Source organism: Seriola dumerili, unplaced genomic scaffold, assembly GCF_002260705.1.
Source record: "Seriola dumerili isolate Sdu_G_001 unplaced genomic scaffold, Sdu_1.0 BDQW01000138.1, whole genome shotgun sequence".
Taxonomy (NCBI): Eukaryota; Metazoa; Chordata; class Actinopteri; order Carangiformes; family Carangidae; genus Seriola; species Seriola dumerili.
In genome coordinates this window covers 10,490,750-10,514,019 of record NW_019174393.1, presented here as the reverse complement: position 1 = coordinate 10,514,019, position 23,270 = coordinate 10,490,750, and the positions used below count along the sequence as shown (strand labels likewise).

The 23,270-nt window shown below is 41.5% G+C and overlaps 1 protein-coding gene across 1 annotated transcript in view; it reads left to right on the top strand.

The window, feature by feature from the left end:
• The window catches only part of LOC111224589 (PDZ domain-containing RING finger protein 4-like), a 32,521-nt gene extending 16,623 nt beyond the window's left edge, over positions 1-15,898 (top strand). Inside the window, exons 2-9 of the mRNA XM_022749132.1 lie at positions 2,300-2,571; positions 3,633-3,735; positions 8,851-8,949; positions 10,624-10,686; positions 13,179-13,280; positions 13,479-13,595; positions 14,160-15,224; positions 15,326-15,898. Coding sequence (XP_022604853.1) covers positions 2,300-2,571; positions 3,633-3,735; positions 8,851-8,949; positions 10,624-10,686; positions 13,179-13,280; positions 13,479-13,595; positions 14,160-15,224; positions 15,326-15,898 — 2,394 coding nt within the window. The remainder of the gene's footprint in view (positions 1-2,299; positions 2,572-3,632; positions 3,736-8,850; positions 8,950-10,623; positions 10,687-13,178; positions 13,281-13,478; positions 13,596-14,159; positions 15,225-15,325) is intronic.
• The last annotated feature ends 7,372 nt before the right edge of the window (positions 15,899-23,270 follow it).

Here is a 23,270-nt window from a genome sequence, read left to right as displayed (position 1 = left end):
GGAGTGTTTGGACAGACTTGCTTTGGTTTAGGGCTACTGGGAACCATTTTTATTGGCAATAGTAACCTTTAACTTGAGAGGTATATGAAGGCTGCGCAAGATTGTTGGTTCATTACAGCAGTCCCTATGGACCGGCCTGACCTCAGACTATCAGACTATTTTTAGCGCGCTCTTAGAGCTTTCACGGGTTATGTCGGATGATGTAATGAGTTGATATTGTCTCTCCATCAGCTTGGTCACACGCTTGCAGTTGAGTGATGAGAAAGGGAACTACTAATAAAAATGGAATTACTGTTCCATATTGAGGGAATCCGCTCACCTACACGTGTCAGCACAGATCCAACTTGCATGTATAGATCCTATGCATGCTTACCCACATACACACACATTCAGCTAGATTAAACTACAATCCCTATGGGGGAGCAGACTTTGCAAGAATAAACAATAATATAACAAAAATAGGAAATAAAAAATAAACAGAACAAAAAAATAAGGATATTTTAATGTGTAGATATTGTTAGATTATGGATCTGTGTCACTTAAGGTTTAATGCAGACTGTGTGATAAAAACAGAAAATAGAATGACTAAGAAATAAATGATTCTGAACCTTTCTGTACAATCAACAGCTCAATTGTCTCATCTTCTCTAACTTGACTGCTTCTCTTAATCCCCTCATTTGTGGTTTTATTATACCCCTAATGCTTTGTAAATTCAGTGTATACGATGTACGAAATGTGTGATGCACACAAACACATAAAAGCTGCACGTTCTGAGCCATTATCCACGGTCTTTGTCACATCTGCTGGCCATTAATCAGCCCCCAGTTAGCTCATCAACAGGCAGATTGAATGGAGGAACAACAGCAGGTAAAGACACTGGCAGGTTTACCCCCACAATCACTTCCTGCTTTCCAGAACATTCCCTCTGATTGGAGATTAATGTGTCCATCTGGACCTCATTCCAACTTATACATGTCGTGGAACTTTCTCTACACTTTTTCAAAGATGCACAAATGGGATAGTTAAATTAGGATAATGTGTGCAGGGGAGAGCTGTCATGAAACTATGGCAGAAACGTGACAACACGAGAGGTCACAGATCCAATGCAGTCATCCATTAATTTCCATCATAGCTGCAGATGGCAGTATAAGGTGTGTACTGATGGGCAGCCAAAGTTCTTGCAACACTTTCTAAACTTTTCTAAACAATTACTGGTAATGTGAAGTATCCAATACCTAGCTCTCCATATTTCTAATGTGTATTCTCCAAATAATGATGCTGATATTAGGCATTATCTTGCCTGTTTTAAGCTCTTTACTAACACTCTTGACACTCTCAGACATCCAAAGTCAATGCAGTTAATCAATTTTAGCATATGACAGGTTGAAAATGAACTTGAACAAAGGTGTAGGCTCATGGAGGGCTTGTAATTGGGTCAAACAAAGTGACAAGGTGTCAGTGCTGGAGTAAATGCACAGGTGTATGAGTGTGTTTTCAGGTTGACAGCTGTCAGTATGACATCTTTCACACCTATTCTCCATCGATTCCCTTGCGGCACAACCTTTTCTAAACTTGCAAATTAAGTAGGTGCTGCTTGCTAAAACTGGTGTTCCCAGTGGAACAAGGTCTACCTCCCGCTATTCTCCCCCACTTTGCAGCTCATTTGCCTAAATCAGTGTTATTATTCTATGTCTAATGGGCTTAATGGTTAGAACGCAATGTAAATAATGCATCTGGGTTAGACTGATTTGAAAAAAAATATTGGAGCAAAACTGAATGAGATTAATTTAGGTTCCAAAGCATGACTTTGGGAGTTTTTCCTCCTTCAGAAAACGTAATACATTATACAGCCTCTGTAAACTTGGCAGAAGCCGAAAGGTTATAAAAATGCATTTGTGAATAGCTGCACAGCAGTAAAATGTCTGAACCTGCTGGGAAGGAGTACCCCACTAAATCTGTAGCTGCTTTACTAGGAGGTATTCAGCAGCTAAGAGACGTGTAAAGAAAGGTACTATGAGGATCCCAGGTGCAAATGTGAAACAGGCTGTTTCTGAAAGGAGCACGTATGTCTGACTGACAGAGTGTCCCTGGATATATGAAGGTTACGAAAAAGGCACAAAAAGTGTGCACATCTTTCCCCTGACTTGTTGCTCCTTTTCAGAGACAAAATATTTTATAATCATTGCCATTGCTGTAACTTACAACATCAAACAGAGAGGACGGGGTGTTGTTATGATTAGTGAGGTAATTTCCCAAAGAAGCTCTCAGTCAAGTGACTCTTTGCTCTCCATTTCCCCAGGTGAACGGGCGCGACTTCTCCAAGGTCGAACATGACGAGGCAGTGGTGGAGGCCATCAGGCGAGACCCCATCGTTGTCCAGGTTCTCCGGCGAACCCCCACCAGAGCCACGCAGGCTGTTGCACATAACCACGGTGGCACGCCACAGGATGTGTGCGTTGTCGACGTTTGCACGCAAACAGACATCACTTTTGAGCACATCATGGCACTGGCCAAGCTTCGGCCTGCTACCCCACCCGTCCCTGACATCTGTCCCTTCCTTTTGTCTGACAGGTGAGGGCGAACACATTATGTACAATTGTAGCCAATGCACAGTTGATAATGGCACACACTGAGATGACACAGACAGGTTTGGATGTTGTTCTCTTTCATTTCATGGTAGTTTTTAAGCAGGTGTATCATGGTGTGGAAACTCCCTGCAGAGCTGGGCCTGTGATATCATTATGCAGAACCAAACGCGCATGAAGTAATCGCTTCTTTGTGCTACATCCATTTTCTTTAATGGGAGCTTTTGCTGGGCGATTAAAAGCCAATGGTCTGATAGAGCTGGCATTCTGGTGCTACATCCATTCTGCGGCTATTTATAGGGCTTTGCTGGGAAGCAAATGAAATCAATTTGTCCTATAAAACTACAAATCTGCCAGTGTTGGTCAATGATTATGGAGAGGCAGTTATCATGGTGACAATTTACAGAGGTCATGACTTTTATAGCAGGAATGGTTGATGTCTACATTGCTTGTTCAGAGTTTTGTTGCGGAATTAGATGAGCATTATTAATAAATACATCACACTCACATGCAAAATACACCGGGGGATCTAAGGCACCTTTATTAACAATTAAGACCCCCTAAAAACCTCATTCAGATTTGGGTGTCTCAAAAATTAAGCAAATTATTTTCTTTTTATCAGTAGTATAAAAACACAAACGGACTGTTTATTAGTGATGCAGCTGTTGGAATAGACTTGAAAGCTTCATTTATGTCTTTCAAGTCCAATAACAAAAAACTAATCCATATGCGAAATATCAGCCCTTATTTATCCAACTCAAAAAGTGAAAAGTTGTCAAACAAGCCGTGTATTGCCCGAGCAAACAATAAAAAAAAAAGACCTGGATGTTTTCTAAATGAATATACAAACTATTCTCTGTATATTCAGTAGGATGTTAACTGTGTGATGTTGTTCGGCTGCTGGGAATGTGATGTAACCCTACTCTGTTTTGCATTGCACTGGACCCCCTGGATATTAAAGGGTATTTCACCCACTGGACGTGTGCGGATGAGAATATACAGTAACGATCTTTAACACAACTGGCTTTTCTTCTGTTTTCTCTCTAGCTGTCATTCCATCCACACCATGGAGCATGAGTTTTATGAATGTCCAGAGTATCTGTCCAACACCCCAGCAGAGGTGGAGAGGACTGAAGAGTATGAGTATGAGGTACAGTTTCGCATGACTCTCACTTTTTGCTTCAGAAGTATATTCTACTGCACTCATACTGGCCCTAAAAGTAGTTAAATTTAAATATAGGTGAAAAAATACTGGAATCCGTGGACACAAAATAGACTTCATGTAGTCTTTCATAAATGTAAAATTAAACTTTTTGTGCAATAGAAATACTCATTAGCCTTTATGTGACTTTCCAAGTTACTGAAAATCCTTAATTTTTTTCCTCCAATGCAGTGGAATATGAGGCCACCATTGTGTCAGTAATACAAAATCCCAGGAAATAATCCAAGGCTAGCCCTTGCTGTATGATGCTCACAAGTCCCATAATAATACAAGAAAAATTGCCTTCTACAATAATACAAGGAAATTGGCTGCCTTTTGTCAAAGCATCATGCTCTCTTCAGAGTGTTTTGTGTAGCATAGCACCGTCCCTGGGTTTAAGAGGTAAGGCCAGTCTTCACATAATGGTACCAAAAGAAAAGGCCTCTCTGTTGTATTACCGGTGTGCTTCACTCACAGGCGGTTAGTGGCTCTTTCCTCATAAACTCTCCTTCAGAAATACTTATGCTCCTTTGACAGCCGCTTCAAGCTGAACAGAAATAGTGAAAAAGCAAGCACTCGCTATATCAGTGGAAAAACCAATTAAAAATAGCAGATGATAATGATGATGATGATGATAATGATGATGGTAATGATGATGATGATATCAGGAAATGCCGTTGAGTTCATATAAAACATGACAAAATCCGCCCTGCTACGCCCTGGGGGGGGGGGCTTACAGTCAACCATTTGCACCCACAAGTGTCTCCATCGTAGCACATGCATCACACAGGTCAGACAGTGGATCTCCAGGTCATGCTAGGTGACAGTGATGGGTGACGTTTGCTACTCTCAGTTGTCCGACCTGGTTTAATAGGCACTCCCTGGTTCAGTGAACTGCATTGTGGGTCATTAGGATTCTTCTGCTGCCAGCTGTGGCCTTACCTCACAGCGTCATCTGGAGTCTCCTGTGTCGGTTGGGGGTGGGAGTGGGAGGGGGGGTGGTAATAGTAGTGGTATCAGAACAAGGTTGGTTTTACAACACAAACACACACACAGAGTTTAAAAAAAAACAAAAAAAAAAAACATCCCCACCTGCCAGACATAAATTGGCCATCCTCACTTACCTCTGTCCATCCATGTGTATCTAACTGAAACATGAATGGCTTTCCTCTTGGATGAAACAAAATAGGGCTGCCATTCCCAGGAACATTACGTCTGACTGACAGGTTTAGCTTCACTTCAAAAATGATTGTCCACATGGGTACTCTTGCTGTCATAATACTTCTGCCAAATCTACCGTACTATAATATCACCAAGTAGCAGACAGTACGTGTTGAAACTAAGTTTCAGGCCAGCCAGTTTTATATAGGTTCACAATGGACTAGAAAGCCATTCCAATTACAATCGCAATTCCAAAGAGTTACTAAAAATACTGTTATGAAATAAGTAAATAATAATTTCCACCCCTTCTGGATATTTGTATCTACTTCCCAGGCAATACAGTGTTAAATTATGTTGGATTTTAATAAAAGCTCTATTTAGTCACCAGGTTATGCAGTACAGTTAATGAAGTGGCAGCAGTCTGCAAGAGAGCAGCCAGTTAGCTGTTTGCCAAATTAGTCAAAATAAATAAGACTTAATGATGGATTATTAATGGTTGCCAAGCTTCAAATGCTGCATTTTCTTAATCCCTAAAAGCCAAAAAGAAAAAAAAAAGAAAAAGATTGTACAAGAACAAAGAGTCTTACTACAAGTGTCTCTACCATTAAAGAGGTACTCACTTCCATAACATTGGGGAACTAGAAAGAGACAGAAATCAATGCAGCAAAGGCCATGATAACCAGGGTTTTACTCTCTAATGAGCAGCCATAGTCGTGGGTCCTAAAATGTCCATGGTATATTAGAACCATAACATAACTATAACTATAGCCTGACCTTCTCTGCCTGATAAATGTTTAAAAAATCTTTCAAAAGACACACCTCTGGTTTGTAACGCAGGTTCTCTGCTGAAAAATCTGAAGTCCTAAACCTAATACAAAATGACCTCATCCAAATGACATCATCAGGGTTATACTGTCACTCTTTAAAAGTCTACCACCATGCCAGTAGTAAATGGTTTGTGGTGAGGTGATCAAGGGCCACGCTGGACCATGGCAGATGAAAAAAAAATTACTGGAAGAAAAAAAAAAGGCTGAAAGAAAAAAGCACAGTATCAACGGTAAACCTGTCATTATAAATAATTTTCAAACCCGATTGACTGCGCTTTAAATACTGTGGATGTCATTATCTGCAATGTGGAAACAATGAGCTAATGACCATTAGGCTCGGCAGTCATTTTCTTGTGAATGAAACATGAGGTAGGCCAAACTGTTAAGTGCATATTAGACTGAAATGTTACCGACAGATGTTTGATGTGACTCTAACAGACAGGATGTCACCTATTGTCAATATGTCTTTATCTCATATATGTTAGTAGCATGTGGTAAATGTGGTCTTTTCAATTTAAGATTACTTACCACATACTGTAAATTAAGAATCGTCACGACGCATGTGATTGTAAGCTACATGAAATTAGTTTAGACGTCACTGCTGCGCCATAATCTAAACTCCACAGTGGCACAGATTATGATCCAATCATTGCTAATCGAGCCTTTCTACAGTTTCAGCACCCACAGCTTCGCGCATCTGGAGACCATTCAGTAGTGAGCTCCACACCGCGATAACTGACTCCGGTAATCCACTAAAACCCAGTGTACCACCCGATGCGTGCTGACATTAAGGCGTTAGCGCTGCCTGATCTCGCTGTGTGGTGCTGTGTTTTCACTGTCAGGGTTTGTTCAAATCAACCAGTGCACTAAACTGGTGAGGAGTGTGGGTATAGTCAAGACCAGTGCACTGTGTTACAACATTATAAACTCCTAACACACCCCCAGCCTTTGAAGGTCAGGCCTGTCTGCACAGGGGGTTAAATGCCACAGAAATTAATTACTTCCCCTGTCAATCTCTGCTATCGTGGTTTCCCATGACAGAAAAAAAGGGGGTTGGGGCTTAATTCTCGCCCCCTCCACCCACCCTCCCCCCCTTTTTTTTTTTTTTACCCCATGCTATATCCCACACCCCACCTTTCACAACTTCACAGCGCTGAAATGAATTTGGCAGCATGGGGTTAATAAAGATTACCCCCGCAGTTATCTTTATGTGAGTACCTTTATACACAGCAGAGATCAAAAGGAGCCAATTGCAAATCGGGTTAAATTTCGAGAAATTTTCCTGTGGGAGGGGACCAGCTGGTGAAATACCATCACTATAGCCATCAAAGACCTGCCCTGTATGTTGCCGCTTGCTGGGTTCAGTGTGATACTGACAGGCTTTTATTTCATTGATGTACAGAGCACATGCTAGTGTGTGTGTTTGTGTGTTATATTTTATTTACATTAACACTGCAGTGCACTGTTACACCGCAGGTTATAAAATCCAGTAAAGAGCGCGCTCTCTAGATCATTTAGTTTACATTGTGCTGTATGGACCTCCATTCTGCAGGTGCACATTCATTCTGCTGGGTTGAGTTGTGTTGCATGGCGACTGCTGTGGCTCTAAGTCTCAATCTGGGTGGAGATGAAGCAGCAGAGTGTGAAGAAGTGGGCCAAGACTTGAAGGGATCTGGACATGAATGTGTCCTCAGTGGATGTGTATAAGTTCCACATGGCAGCTTTGAGTAGCAGCTAAGTTACCTAAGATAGAGTTTCCAAATCCATCTTTTAGTCATCCTTAAAAGCGGCACAAATGAGTGGTTTTATATTAACAATGACTGTGTGTAATGGAAAAAAGATGTTGTTCACTTTGCATTTCCCATCAGCTCTAGGGAACATTAGCTTCTTCGAGCTAATTGTTTTGGTTTTTACTGTTTCACTCTTTAGGTTCAGTCTAGCTGCTCTTATCAAGCCAAGACAGCAGAAAAAGCACAGCCATGTAAAAGGCCTCTTCACCCCTGTTACATAAGAGCAAGAGCCACAGATTAAAAAAAAGACGTCTGTGTGGTAGTTTTGTGTCCCTTTAGTGATCGTTTTGTATGTCTTTGTAGTCATTTGAACAAGAAATGTTAACAATTACTCAAAGGCCCTGTTCAGACCTGGCCTTAACATGTATTCTTGGGTAGTAGGCCGCCCTAACTAGAGGTCTGAATGCACCCAGGACGTATTGAGGACACATCTGAGATCTGCTTAGATCACATTGATAGCTTAAAATGACCTGAGGTGGTGTGGGCCACATACGGCCACATTCTTTTTGCAGTGCGTTCTCGAATGTGACCTGGGCCACATTAAAGGACGGCCCACTAAACTGATGTCCTTTGCCTAAGCAGAAGTACCTACTCACTTGTACTCATTCAGGTGGTTGTCAAATCACATAAACTTGATTTGGTTTGCCTGGAACACACCATAAGGAATAGATCAAGTCTACATTGTTTAATTTCTTCTTCTTCTTTTAATTCCTAGCAGATTAGGCACAGCACAGGAAGTGAAATCCGATCACAAGCGGTCAGCCAAGACACTTTGTGGAGACACATTCTAATGCAAGGTGCGAACTGACGTACTTCGAGCTGTCCACTTGTGATCGGATCGCTCAAGATGCATGTTAATGCCGAGTGTAAGCAGTGAATACTGAGTCTGAGCTTGGGACCACATTTGGCAACAGTCCTCATAAGTATATAATTACAAACATGTGTGAACATGTAAATTTTGAGGCATTTGAGGTCGCCTGGATATCGTGCATGAGTAGAAAAATAACAGATCCTTTTTGCCTAAAGCAATTTCACTTACTCATGACCATGGGACAACAAAACATACCCAAAGTGATTAGAAACGGTAATGTAGAGCATAAAAATCAACTTGGACCCGGTCGCTCATGGGTGGTATCATTTCATCTTCAATACAGGAATGAATTCCACGCTTCAAATGATATGGTTTTGGAATCCATCCAATTCACTGGGGAAAAAAAAACAATGGCTCATAACAGGCGTAACATTATTGGTTTAAAATATCATTGGCCTCTTTGTGTGTGTGACAGGAGGTGGAGCTGTGCAGACAGAACAGCCAGGAGAAGCTCGGCCTGACGCTGTGCTACAGGACCGACGATGAGGAGGACACCGGCATCTATGTCAGCCAGGTGAGCCCAGAGAAAATAGTTACTCCTTGTTAGCACATTTAACCGTTTTCTTTTAAGGACTTGGTGGTAATTGGTTCCTCCTGCCACACAATCTTTGTTCTGTAAAATAAAATGCCACGGCCCCGAGAAGCCCTGAAGCTCTCCCCCGACGAAGTCTGATGGAACTCAGGGCCCCACAATCAGTTTTCTTTGGAGCAGGTATTTATTAAAAGATGGCATGAAATCCCATTTGAATTCCCATCTTTACACACTGAAGCGGAGAGCAAGTGGAAGTGAATTAGGGAGGATGGGGAGAAAAATGTTTGCCAGTCAAATATCAACTGAGAATGAGCCACGCATGGCCAAAGAGGAAGTCAGGTTTGAAATGTGATTCCCGTCCTGCCATTCTCATCCCTCCTCCTTTAACGTGTTTTAATTGAAGGTTTTAATTAGGTCTGAGCAACAACCTTCTCTTTCCCCTCCACCACAGTACGTCAAATGACATGTTCTCCCATTTAGTGTACCCCCTCTGAATACCAAACACACAAAACAAAAGAGGAAACACGCTGCAGAGAGACTTTTTAAAATTCTAAAGGATTTGTGACTCGGAGAAAAACAATTCCTCCTGCGAAATTGTTAACAAAAGGAAAACAAATTATTTCACTTTTTGAGATGAACCTGGGTGAATGGTAATATTACGAGGGCTTTAAACATTACAAAATGAATTAGAAAAATGTTTAGTGTGGCTCCAGGTGCAGTTCCAATCCCCTTCCAAACACAAAGGCGAGGGTGTGAAAAGCAAGAGCTGCTACGAGGATTAGAAACACAGCCATAAGGATATAAATGGCAGAATTACAAAAGACATGCAGTATATTTAGCTGCTTTCAGCCTTTATAAAAAATGACTTGTATATAAATCTGTGAACTCTGCCAGCTATTCCTCTGGTTTTTTCACCTGTTCTTCAACAACAACACCAACACCAGCACCTTCTGAACCGCAACAGACTGTGAAAGCAAGTCTCCCACCAACAGAACAGGTCTATTTTTGTATGTTTGATAAAAAGGATAAAAATGCTAATTTCCCTCATTAAAATGTATGCATGGATAGTATTGGTGCGACTATGTGTGTGATTTTGTTTTGTCTCCATTTTTTTTTTTCTCCACATGTTGGTATCTCTCTTGATCCTCGACACAACAATAACAAAGTTTATCAAAGGATTGTTGAGGGATTGTTGTGTTGTTATATGCATTTCCAGTGGGACGCATTTTCAGACGTATGAGGTCTAGAACAGAATCATGTCTGCACCATAAACACTTTTTTTATTTTGTTACTTTTTTTTCCTACTGTCTCTATTTTTTTCCACTCATGCTTCCTCTATCAGACACCCATGCTCCCTCAGATAATGTCAAGGACTTACATGTTACCTCAGTCAGTGTCAGTCACCAGCAGTCAGGGCTTCTCAGGATGAATGAGATACATTCTAGCACCAGGAAAAAAAATGAAAAATACAATGTTGTCAGTGAGAAAATAAGTATCTTCTCTTTGTAAAAATGAAGAGGCTTTTTTTTTCCTTCTTGACAGCAGAAATGAGAGAGCAGTAGTGTGAGAGTGTTGCATCAGTGGTGTTTTTTTGGAGAATACGGAGCTACTCAATGACCAGCTGTCAGCATTGATTTCCATGTTCTTTTTGTGCAGGTGGAGCCAAACAGTATAGCAGCGAGAGATGGCCGCATCAAGGAAGGAGATCGTATTCTACAGGTGTGTAGTGTCGTTTCAGCGGAGTTCATTCACACTAGGTTATATTATTAACTCACACTGATTCCAACATGTCTTCCTTCTCTCTGTCTAGTCGGAACCCTTTGGTGTTCTTCACATCACTGGCAGGATGTTATCTTTGATAGCAACCTTGTTTTTTACAAAAGAAAAAGAAAAAAAATCCTTATTTTGTGTGTGGAAAAAACATGCCCATGTAGATCCTCCAATCTGCTTTTTTAGAGAATATCCAAGCTGCTGGCTGGTGCTCCAGTCTGGGCAAGCATATGTATATTTAATCACCTCGTTTTACCAGGAAAATTAAAGTTCTTTGTCGCAGTTACACGAGACACTACATCATCTGTAGCACTGCTCTCTGTCTCAGTCTTGCTCTGTCTCATTATGCAAAAACACCAATGGGGTCTTTCTATCTGACGTCCTTCTTTAGGATGCTTTAGCTACAACACCGCTCAGAATCTAGAGATCAGTGAACTGGCTGCACGGTACCACTACTGCACTACTACACACTTTCTGAAACAGCTTCTTTTTGTTTTTTGTTTTAACATCGGATTGTATCTTTAGTCAGTCTACTACAGATATTGTACAACATAGTCTCAGTGCACATTGTTTTCCCACTGCAACACAGGATTAACAAAGTGGAAAAGTTTGTGTGCCTGACTCCAGGCTTACCAATACATGCCACCAGCTGTGTGTAGCCAAGGGGAACACTCCCTCGTTAAGACTTAATGAGGAATTGTCTGTTACTTGGTTTTAGTATCTTCTACACAGGGGCACATGTGAATATAACTCTCAACCTTGTGGGAGTCGTTTTTTTGTTTCTGATTTATATGTTTCTTATATGTTTTTTACATGTCCATGTGTATAAGCAGAAGGATATTTACATATATGGAAACATTTGTGCATGTATACACAGCTATTGGTCTATATACTTATTAATACCCGTGCAAACCTGCACTCACTCACTCCTAGTTAATGAGTTCACCCAAAACACCTTGTGCCTCTTACTGCCTTGTTCCTGATTGGCTGGTGCTGTTTGCCTGAAAGCCCATTTAAGCCTCTAGAGCCACACAGTCTGTAAGTTGTGTTCACAGTCCTATTTGCATCAGAGGGGGTTTCTCGGATCTTTGTTAGTATACAGGCTTTTATTTTTTTTTCTGCATGATTGTGGTTTTTGGGTTTTGGACTGTCGGTCAGAGAACCAGACGTTTGAAACAAACGATTGATTCGAGAGCACAATCTCCAGATTAATCCAAAGTGAAAACTATTGTAGTTGCGGCATGACATAGCATCCTGATACAGTGGAGCTAAATAACTCTACATATCTCTACATGCACTTTACTTTAAGGCACTTGACTTTACTTATACACCTACAACGGATTTATCATTTTTGACCATTTGTCAAGCTGGAAAACGAACATAATGTCAGTTTTGGATAACAGTGGCATGTTTGTCACTATATCATATAAAATCATTATGCAAGCGTCCAAAATGTGTGCTGCCCCTGTGAAGATGAATGGAACATTTGAATTTCTATGGAAACAGAAGGGTTAAAAAAATTAATTTGATCATCACAAACTAAGATGAAGTGAATTGAAAGAAATTTAACTTGATCATGCAGTGAAGCATACTGGTTCAAGATACTCATTGTCCACAATAAACAATATAGGTCACTGGAGCACCGCCTAGTAGCAATAGAGTGTAGTCCTGAGCAATGGCATTCTCACAAAGTTCTTCACTTCTTATTTATCCTTGATAGCTTATTTAAATTACATTATTCAAGATATTGATTATTTTTGAAATGTAAGCATCATGATTAAAAAAAAACAAAAAAAAACATCGCGACACCTCAACTTGCCTCCAGTCTGAGCAGCAGTGCACCAGCATTACTTCTCCTCCATATTTATTGTATATAGCACTTTGAGTATCTCCATTCTCTCACTGTAGTGTTTCTGTTTCCCTGCAGTATGAATGATTGTAGGGAGCAGGGCCCGCTGTACTCCTGGCCCTATTATCTTCTTCTGACAGCCCCATTACTCTAGTGAGGAAAAGATGAACGCCACCTGTCAAAGAACAGTTAATTGTGTGTCTGGATGTGCGGTGAGAGCAGACTCTCGTGAGGTCGGGCTGTACGCACACGCAGTTGAGTCCCCTTACCGAGCGCGCAGCCTTTACCCGTCCCTCTCCTACGGATGCATGGAGCAGGAAGAAGTAATGGCAGAAAGGAGGAGAGAGAGACAGGGAGAGGTTGAAAAAGAAACTAATGGAGGGGAGGGAGAACATTTTTAGAAATAAACAGCGACAAAAGGTGCCTTGCAAGAAAAAAACACCCATATTTACACCTATCCTTTCGTTCATGTCTGTTACACGTGTGATCAAATCACAAACTGTCCGTTCATTGGTATGTAGTCCTGACTTTCTGCAAGTTCCTTCTTCTTAACATGACCTTCTTTACTTCGTCTTTGATGTTTGATGTGCAGATAAATGGATGTGAGGTGCAAGACAGAGAGAAAGCTGTTGCCTTGTTGTCAAGTGAAGAAGCAAGGAGCATCATACTACTGGTGACAAGACCAGAAATCCAGGTAAACATGCACACACGCATACACAGGCTCCCTGCCCTCACTTGACAACCTATGTCATGTCAAATAACAGCAGCCGCCTGCTGAGTGCCTGTTGCTTTCCTTCCAACTGCCGGCATGATTGTCTGAAGCTTCCGCACACACAAAACACTCACAGGCAGAGAGAGACAGGTTTCTGACAAGATGTTGTTGTGATTTCAGCTGGAGGAGGAGGTATGGCTGGATGACGAGCAACAGGAGCTTGTGGAGGAGCTGAAGATGGAGATCCTGGAGGAGAGGAGGAAGCAGAAAGAACGTAACTTTGACAGGGGAGATGAGGTGAGAGCGTCAAGTAAGAGAAATGAATCAAAAAGAGACAGAAAGGTATCTGGGATAGGCAAGACAGGAGGAAAGGTGTTGGGGGAAGAAGGAGGGAGAGACTAACCTTCAAACTTTTTTATAAGAATGTTGATACTGGATGATTCTGCAAATTTCAGTGACAGTGTTTCAAATGTTCTAGCTTTCTCGAATAAAAAACTATGGTATGGTTAAGTTGGGAAAAGATCATGGGTTTGGCAAAGGTATGGTTCAGGTTAGGCAAACAAAGCACTTGCTTAAGGTTACAGATCATGGTAAAAGTGCAAGTCTACGATGGGGCGCAAACTATGGTTTCCTGCAGGCCCACACCCTGACCTCCATACCCTCACTTTCCATCTCACCACATACTGGGCACACTACTTCCTCCATTGGCATTGGGTGTGAATTGTGAGGTGCAGAATTGTCCGACATGGGTGTAATGTTGACCTTCCACAATGCACTGAGTAACCAAATGATGAGCAGCTACAAACAAAAGAAGCTCTTGCGAGTGAATAAATCAGTTTTTATCTTTTCTTCACACGCCAGAATCAAGCTGAAGACGAGATCACAACCGACACAGCTACCTGCTCCTCCAATAATCAAGACAGCGGGTTTGGACGCAGTACAGACAGTCCGGAGCACCAACCCCTGCTGGCCAGACTTCACAGGAGGAGCCCGGCCCATTGCCTGAGGGAGCGATGGCGGGCAGAGCATCCGCACACAAGACGAGGGACTGCAGTGCCACAGGACACTCAGAGTCCGAGGACAGTGTCCAAAGGCCAAGGTCATGAGGGGGTAGTCAGTATTCGCAATAGTGGAGGTGGGGTCCTCGGTTTAGAGAATCGCTTCCAGCAACTTCTGGAGCTCAAGTGTCAAATCCGGAATGGAGGCGAGTGCGGGGTGTACTCCATCCGACACAGTATAGAGTGTAGCCTCACTGAGCAGGGAGGAGGGGATGAAGATTGTGTGGAAAGTGTGGGAGAAGGGGGAGGGGTGGAGCAGGAGTTGAGGATGCTAAATGAGGAACTGCGCAGCATTGAGCTGGAGTGTCAGAGCATCATGCAGGCACACCAGCTCCGCCAGAGCCACCAGCTGGACCCCTCACATCCCGCACCCTGCTCACCAGGACGGAGCCCCAAAGACGGACGCAAGCGGCACGGCAGGCTGGCCGACATCCACGAACACCCGGAGAGGTCGGACAGCGATAAGATCAGAGAGAAGGACAGCTCCAGTGCCTACAACACAGCGGACAGCGCGCGGTCAACACCGCTGGGTATGGAGAGATCTCCTGACCACTCTCTGCAGAGACATATCAGCATCACCAACCAGAAAAACCTCAGACTGGTGTCTTCCACACCCTCCAGCCCCATCCCTATCCCCAAGCCCCAGGGTACACCCAGTCGTAGCAGACCAGCAGACCCAGGCCCCGTTATCTCCAGCAGCCCAGACCAGAGCAACCCTTCCAGGTCTGAGTCAGACCCCGCCCTGCCCGCAGACGATGAGAGGTGTGAGAAGAAAGGGAGGACAAGAGAGTCCAGGAGAGGGCTTCCCTATGGGTGTTCATATCAAACAACCCCCTATCAAGGCCAAGGAGGATCAAGGCAACTGCAGGTATGTATTATCAAGAAGAGTCGTGTCAACCAAACATTGATTTGCCCTTGAGTAAGGCTCTTCTGAAGACAGTTCTTCTAACAGTGTTCTTTGTGTTGCAGAGCTACATGCAGCTGCTACAACAGCACTCATCCCTGGAGTATTCCCAGAGCCAGCTGAGTCTGCTCAGCGTCTGTCGAGATCCTGTGAGCCGAAACGGACGCCCTGGGGAACCCCGTCTAGAGTGGAAAGTCAAAGTCCGCGCTGACGGCACGCGGTACGTGGCCCGGAGGCCTGCTCGTGACCGCATCCTGAGGGAGAGGGCGCTGAGGATCCGAGAGGAGAGGAGCGGAGGCATGACCACAGACGATGACGCCATGAGTGAGATGAAGATGGGCCGCTATTGGAGCAAAGAGGAGAGGAAGCAGCATTTGGCACGAGCCAGGGAGCAGAGGAAGAGGAGGGAGTTCATGCAAAAGAGCCGTCTCGAGTGTTTAAAGGAGGGACCAGCCAGCGGAGCCGAGGGCAGGAAGGAGATCAATATCTTAGAGCTGAGTCACAAAAAGATGATGAAGAAACGCAACAAAAAGATCCTTGACAACTGGATGACCATCCAGGAGCTGATGAGCCATGGGGCCAGAGTCCCAGAGGGGTCTAAAGTACACAACGCCTTCCTGTCTGTCACAACTGTCTAACGGACACATACAGTACTGCTTATGAAGTACTGTACACTTTAATATCAGGTAGCCTGCAGTTCAAGAACTACTGCTTTGTTTGGAAAAAAGAAAACATCACTGCTGAGGACTTCTGTAGCATTCCCGAAGCAACTTTGTATCTACCACCATAAGAATGTTTGAACAGTTCTGCAGTGCTATCATGACAAGATGCCAGCCACTCAAAACTTTGAACTGTTCTGTTTTTACACTGACTTTTTTGATGCACTGGCTTCTGATAGCACATGAATTTGGTAGCACGTTGGTTCAAACAGATTCACACATTAAAGGAACCAACACATTAACTTCATGTATACTATGTATTGTGTCTTCATACTCTCCGTTCTTCTGTTTCATTGCATATGAAGCGACATCACTTGCCTCGTTCAAGGTGGCATTTTTTTATAATGGGGGAAAATACAATATTTTTCACACTTTGTAAACTCAGTAACTTTTTGTAAGGAATTTTTTACACTGAATGTCATTGTACTGTAAACATTTTATTGTTATTTATGTTTGTATCTCCAAACCATCAAGGTCAGAGTTGACGCTATTTGATTGTACTGTAGCTCACATTGTTCGCCAGTCCAACACGGACAGAAATGAGAAACTTTGTGAACTCTGTGAAGAACTCCCCGTCTTAAAACACTTCTTTCATTGTGTTGATAATGTCACATGGGTTAGAGTTGTCTGAAAAAAATTATAGCACTCAATTTAAAGCACTCAAAGGCTTGTATTAGTCATGGGCTTGGAGGACTTTATCAAACGGATTTACCTCAACTTGCAGTCAAAAGTCTGATGTATCAAGTGTTTTTGAATACATGGGTAACTGAATCAATGACTTAGGGAACTCTTGAGTCAACCTTCAGCCCTTACTATGTATGTGAATTATGTTGAAAATGTTAAATATATTCATATTTATATTGTTTACTGTTATTTCTATTTATTGTAAATTAATTTTTATGCTCCATCTGATAAATGTTTCGCATTAAGTGGCTAGCCTTGAAAGGCCAACACCCTTCTCAAGGCGCTGTCAAGAAAATGTATCATATTGCAGCCTTTCAACCCAAACCTGCTGCTTTTCACTGTAAAGCTCATTGAAGAGGCCTTGACTTCAGTATTTGTTGATGGTGAAATTTGTAATAAAAAATAAAAAAATAAAAAAGATTAAGTAAGATTTCTCTTTTAGTCTGTAATTACCCGATAAACCCTTTGTCCTTTGTCATTAGTGACTAGAATGTGTTTACCTTCACATGTCAGCATATTAATCTTTGCACTGACGATTTTTAGCATCGTTAGCAGCAGTGTAGTTCTGAGTGTATTGTACCCATTTGTAACAAAGTGCAATTTTGCAGCAACACCTACACTACATTTGCAGTAGATTTCAGAGCAATTCATCCAGAGTGACTTATAAGGATCAAACAGCTGTTAGTCTCAGTCTCAGACAACTCCAACTGCCTCATTAAGTGGGTTTCCAGCCACATGAGAATTGTGTGAATTTTCAATTTGTGCATAAAAAAAATCAGAGTGGAAAGACATTCTAAAAAAATCTCAAAATATTGCAAAAGGGTTTAGGCTTGGCTGAAATGGAAAAGTTGGTACTAATACATAAAACAAACACAAATGCCAAATTTTCATTATGTTTTCTACATTGTTTTTCAGTTTTTCAGTTTTAATTGCATCATCCCTTTGCGCCCTCTTCTTTGGCAATAGCTTAATTGCACCCGACTGGAGAATTAGCGCCACCAACTATTTATCTTTCCAAACCAACTCAACTTGCTGATTTTCTTGAAATTTGGTTAAAATTTGGATGGACACCTGGTAACAGTTGATTGTTTGTTCCACCCCTCTGGTCCTGGACTAAAATATCACAACAGCTATTGAATGACAAAACAATGCCCCTCTCAGGATGAACTGCAAAAAGTTAATGGTGGTAATGACCATCATGAGCTCACACTTACCAAATACCTGCAAAACTAATTGCATTCCCATCAGCTTCAGCTGTACTTTGTGTTCAATTGGCGAATATCATTCTGCTGACACTAAAATGGTGAGTTTAAGAAGTACAAGAGCAACACCTGCGTCTCCCTGATATCAAATAAAATTGCACTCCACATGAGGAAAAAGTATTGTTTCCTGCCGAGAAGATCTTGTGTACTTGTGTGTGTTTGTGTGGTATCAGGCATGGAATACATGAGGCGCAGCTAGGCTGTAAGATACATAATGTGGGAAAATCTTTGTGGTAAGTGCTGCTACTGATCAATACTGTGCAATCAGCTATGACTACAGAACATGATTGCTAATTGAACACATGGGAGAATTAAATGGAAACTACAATGATTGCTGCACCTGGAAAACTACTACACCTGCCTCCAGGCTGCACCAAACCAATGCCTCCAGATCTCCATGCTCACAGGAAGTCATAAAGCATTTTGATGTTTTGTGGCTTGAAAGCACACATAGTAATTTACCCTGTTGCTACAGTTTACAGTATTCATGTATTCACACTGGGACAATTGACTGACAGTATGTGTGGGGGGTGGGATACCAGTGCAGTGCTGTGTGTGTGTATGGAAGGGGGCGCATGTCCATTTAGCGATAGGCTGCATCAAAGCTAAACTATACTCCCATTTCAAAGCATTGAGGAGATGCTGGTGAAGTCTCCTCATCCCCTGTCAATCTTCTGTGTCTGTCCACAGCCCACTGAACTGAAGAATTAATGAGAGACATCAGCCTGGCATCTCCATTGCCAGGGCTTTTATGCATAATATTAAATCAGGTAAGCACTGCACCCACTTTTCTCAAAGCAACTCATCTCCCTGTATGATATCCAAACAGTTTTTTCTGTGTGACAGAAGTGGCACAGGAACTGAGGTATAATTTGTTGCAGTCAACCCAGTATTATAAATGATTAATCCCAATGTGCATAGCAAAGATAATTGAATGTATTTTAAATGTTGATCTGTTACACACCAGTGGTATCGTGTGGTAGACTAACCTGGAATAGGCTTGGATTTCCATACATGTATGAACCACAGTGGCATGACCAAAATATATAGCTTAAAGCTAAGGCTTAAGTTGTTTTCAAGCTACAAGCTTGCAAGACATGATATAAAAAGAGCATAGCACCATAACTCTACAGAATATGAAATAAGCTTGTTCAAAAGAGCACTGCCTTGGCTTCTGTGTTTCATAGTGGTACAGTGAACACAAAAAATCCACTCCTCTCTCTTGCAAGAGGGAAAACATTTTCAAAGTTTTAAAATACTTTACTTTAGATCAAGAGATATGGCATTATAAATTAAATTCCCTACCAATACATGCTGGATAGATACAGTCACTGCAGTTATTTGAGAGTTAGGTGAGAAGGTTGATTCCAGTCTCATTATCGTCTGATAAATACGAAGCTTAAGTCAGCAGCCTGTTAGCTTAGATTGGCATAAATACTAGAAACAGGGGTACCACTAGACTTGCTCTGTACAAAAAAACAAAAGAAAGTGTCACTGATTAATTCTTGTTAGTATAATATAGAAAACTGTAAGACTAAACATTGTTTTTGGTATTTGTGCTAAGCTAACTGCCTGCAGCTGTAGCTTTGTACTTAATAGAGAAGAAAGTAATAAGTGTATTTCCCAAAATGTTTACTATTACTCACTATTGCTCTGATGGATATTCCTGTATTAATATGATGGAAGGATGAAAAAATATTACGAACAAAAAATAAGTTCAATCCAGGAAACGCACGACAAAAAAATAGTACATAGTGCAAAGACATCTGGGGGGAAAACTTTACAGATGTTTATTCCCTCAAATCTGGATCTATCCACACAGCAGGATGTGCCCCAAACAAAAACATAAACATGAATATGTGAATTCCATATATTCTGACTCCCCCTTCAACCATTCTTCTCATCTAGATCTGTCTCATTCAAATTCCAACAGCTGATGTGAGCAGAGCAGGCCTGGCACTGCAGTGATGAAAAAGCAAAGGTATCCTGGCTCTCTTTAATCTAATGATGCCTTTTGAAGCTGCAGAAAGTGAGCGGGACTAGAACAAAGTCAGGTGTTCTTTACCGAGACGCTGGTTTAGATGCTGTGATGGCAAGTGCGTGACACTGTCTGTGTGTGGGGATGTTGACTATGTGTGTCCTTGTGTGTGAATATATAGTGTCGGGGAAAAAAAACAACACTTTGGAGATCCTCAGCTGATACTTAATTGATTAAAAAGATTTTATCTTGGCTTATTTCAGAAATAGAATTTATTACTTTGTCAGTGTCACACCACATTATTTATAGTGCTTTGCTCATAGATAATAACAATCTCTTTAAATATGTATAAAGACTTGTCCTGTCCTGACCTATCAAGCTTTCTGTTCTAGCATGGTGCATAGGCAGTTTACGATAACAGAGGCAGATTTACCTCTCAGTATTGTAATCTCTGAAACAATTTGGGTCAGGGATTTTACATAGGGGTTTACAAAAGCAGGCTTCTGATTTCTAGCCAGCGTCGGTTGATTTTGCCAGTTGCAATGACAATCGCAGATAGCAAAATGAAACTTCTGGCCCAACAAATGCCTTGGTCCTCGGTCTGAGTCTGGCCCATATACTTCCATATCTGGGCAGACTCCGGCTGTTATCCTCTGGTTTTGGCTGACAGCCGGAAGATTTTCTCTGTGTGTGCCAGAATTGGTCCAGATGTGGATGTAGCATCTGACAGTCATGCTGTATATGGGCCAGACTGGGGCCATGGACCTGGGCGCATATTGAACCACACAACACACAAGCACGTGGCACAAGTATAGGCTGGATGTATTTTGCCATCTTGGAACTGCGGCTGGCAGATTTTGTTTTAGTTGTGGTAGCTAGCTAAATGATGTTAATGTCGTCCCAGGTCAGGGCCTGAAGCTACATGTCCAGGGCAAAAAGACATTATCCTCACCAGCTGATGATCATGTACAATACATAGAAACAAATAAAAGAGCAGCTATGTTTTTCTATTGCATTAAAGCAAAAAAAAAAAGAGTCACTCATGATACTATAGTAGGCCTATATTTTTTATTTTTTTTTATTTTTTTATGGATTCTCAGTGTTGCGCCCTGTGTGGATACTTATACAACGGAATACTACGGTTTATAATGCGGTTCCATTCTTTTGCTGTTTTGTAATGTAAGGTAATGAATTTGGCGGGGGTTGTAAGTGTACTTGCCCAAATTCAGTACTGAGCTGGCCACAGCTGCCAATGTTAGACTCAACTCTAATATAATAGCATCAAGTACTGGCTCCCACTCAGTGGATGTGTCAGTCCTGAGTAGGGACTTTTTAACGTAACCTTTAACCCAACATATTTCATTAGCTAATGACACTCTTTGGCTTTAGTTAGAGGGGGGTTAGCTAGCTTGGTGGGCATGCTAATCAGAGCAGCCTATGTTAGAACTAAATTAAATGCATCATTTAATGCATTCTTTATAGTTTTACAAGGTGTTGTTGTGTTGATTTTTGGAAAGTGATAAGAAAAAAGATACAATAAAAAAAGACCTCAAAATAAGCTGTCATTGAACAATCAGTGTTAGTGGGAGGGTTTTAGCAAATGGTCAGTTGATGATCAGTAACTTCTATGTACTACATAATCTTCTAATCTTGCTTCATTTGTCTTTAAATAAGGGTATGAGTGAGGTATTGCATGTTTTTAATTGATACATTCTGTAGTAGTGAATCTAGCCTAAAGGTTGGTAAAGGGTGCCTCTGTGTAAAAATCTGCCGGTTTGAATCTCCACACCTTGCGGGAAAACCTCAATGCTAAATGAGTAATAGCCCCTCCTACCTCTAGCTGCTACCACTCAAGCGCCCTTGAGCATGGCAATTAACCCCCAATTGCTCCAGTGAAGTTGGTAAGTGGTAAACAGCGTAAGCCTGTGGTTATACTGGGTTGCTCCCAGGTATGAATGTGTTTCACTAAATTAATTTGAGGAGGGGGACTACCGAAAAGACGCAAAATTAGGTGGGAAATAAGAGTCTCCAATACAAACTCTCTTTCCATCATACTCCATGTGTTGTGTGTATTGTAGTATGAGTGTCCTGCAGATGTTGATTTGATCAATCAGTGAAGTTGTCGTGCCAACAACAGCTAAGTCTGTCACATATTTAGCACCATCGAGACTTATTATGGAATAAATGACTGATTAAGGTTTTGGTAATGACTGATAATTTTCCATTCATTAAATTTCTATTTATGGCCTCAATTATATGCAAATGGCTCATTGAGACTTCTATTTAGCAAAATGGATATTTTTTTCAATGTCTTTTCCCCTTAAAGGACAATTAACTATAGTGCTGTGGAATGTCAGTCACTTTCAAACTCAGAAATTCACTATCACTACATGCAGATGATATTAAACACCCAAAAATGAAGCATGCCATTCTGAAATACCAAAATAAGTTATATTGTATGCAACCACATGTTCACTGAAGACAAGAAAACCTCCGTTTATGCAAATTTTCTGCTTCACTAAACCTCATATTTCTTTCAGTGTAGATCAGTAGTTAGTTTGAGTCTACCTTTAGCAAAGTGTCTGTTAAACATCTGCCTTCAAAGACCACGCAGCATAAAGAGATGATATTTTAGATTGAAAACTCATGCTGAGCTGTAACAGCAACACTAACGATGGCTCAACTCGTGCGTAATGAGCGAGATGAAATATTCAAAGCCCCGGCCCCAATGCAGATTTAACACTTGAGATAATTGGAAGCGGATACGTAGAGAAGAGGTAGTGGGGAAGAAAAAGGCTGTAACTGTTCCTCTGTGGGACGGTGGAGGGAGATGATGTTATATGAATGAGGGGTGCCAACAGTCATCTAGGATTCTGTTGAGTGTGGCACAGTAGGTGTGTGTTTTGGAGAATATTGCACAACTCATGGTTCCCTTTTGGTTCTTGTAATTTCACCTGAGTTATTACATGTTCCTCAATGGCAGGTTGATGAACCTCTAAAAACCCGCAACAGGATTGAATGGGAAAAAATGGAAAAAAAAAAAAAAACAAGCTGCTTTTTCTTAAATCTTGAAAACCTGACAAAATGATGAATTAAATCACATTCTGAAGCATTGTAGTGCAGTTGTTCTTTATGTTTTAAGAGTTTTGCCTCAAAAGTTCCAAGATGTGAGAAAAAAAACAAAACAAAACAAAATGACGATTTATAAAATATATATATATATATATATATACAGTATATACTGTATATATATATGTTTTGTTTGTTTTTGTGGCCACCTTATGTACAAGCCATGTAATATCAGCATAATGCTTCAGCAGCAGTGACAATAGAGATGGTGGTTGCAGCTGGTTTCATAATCCAGCCA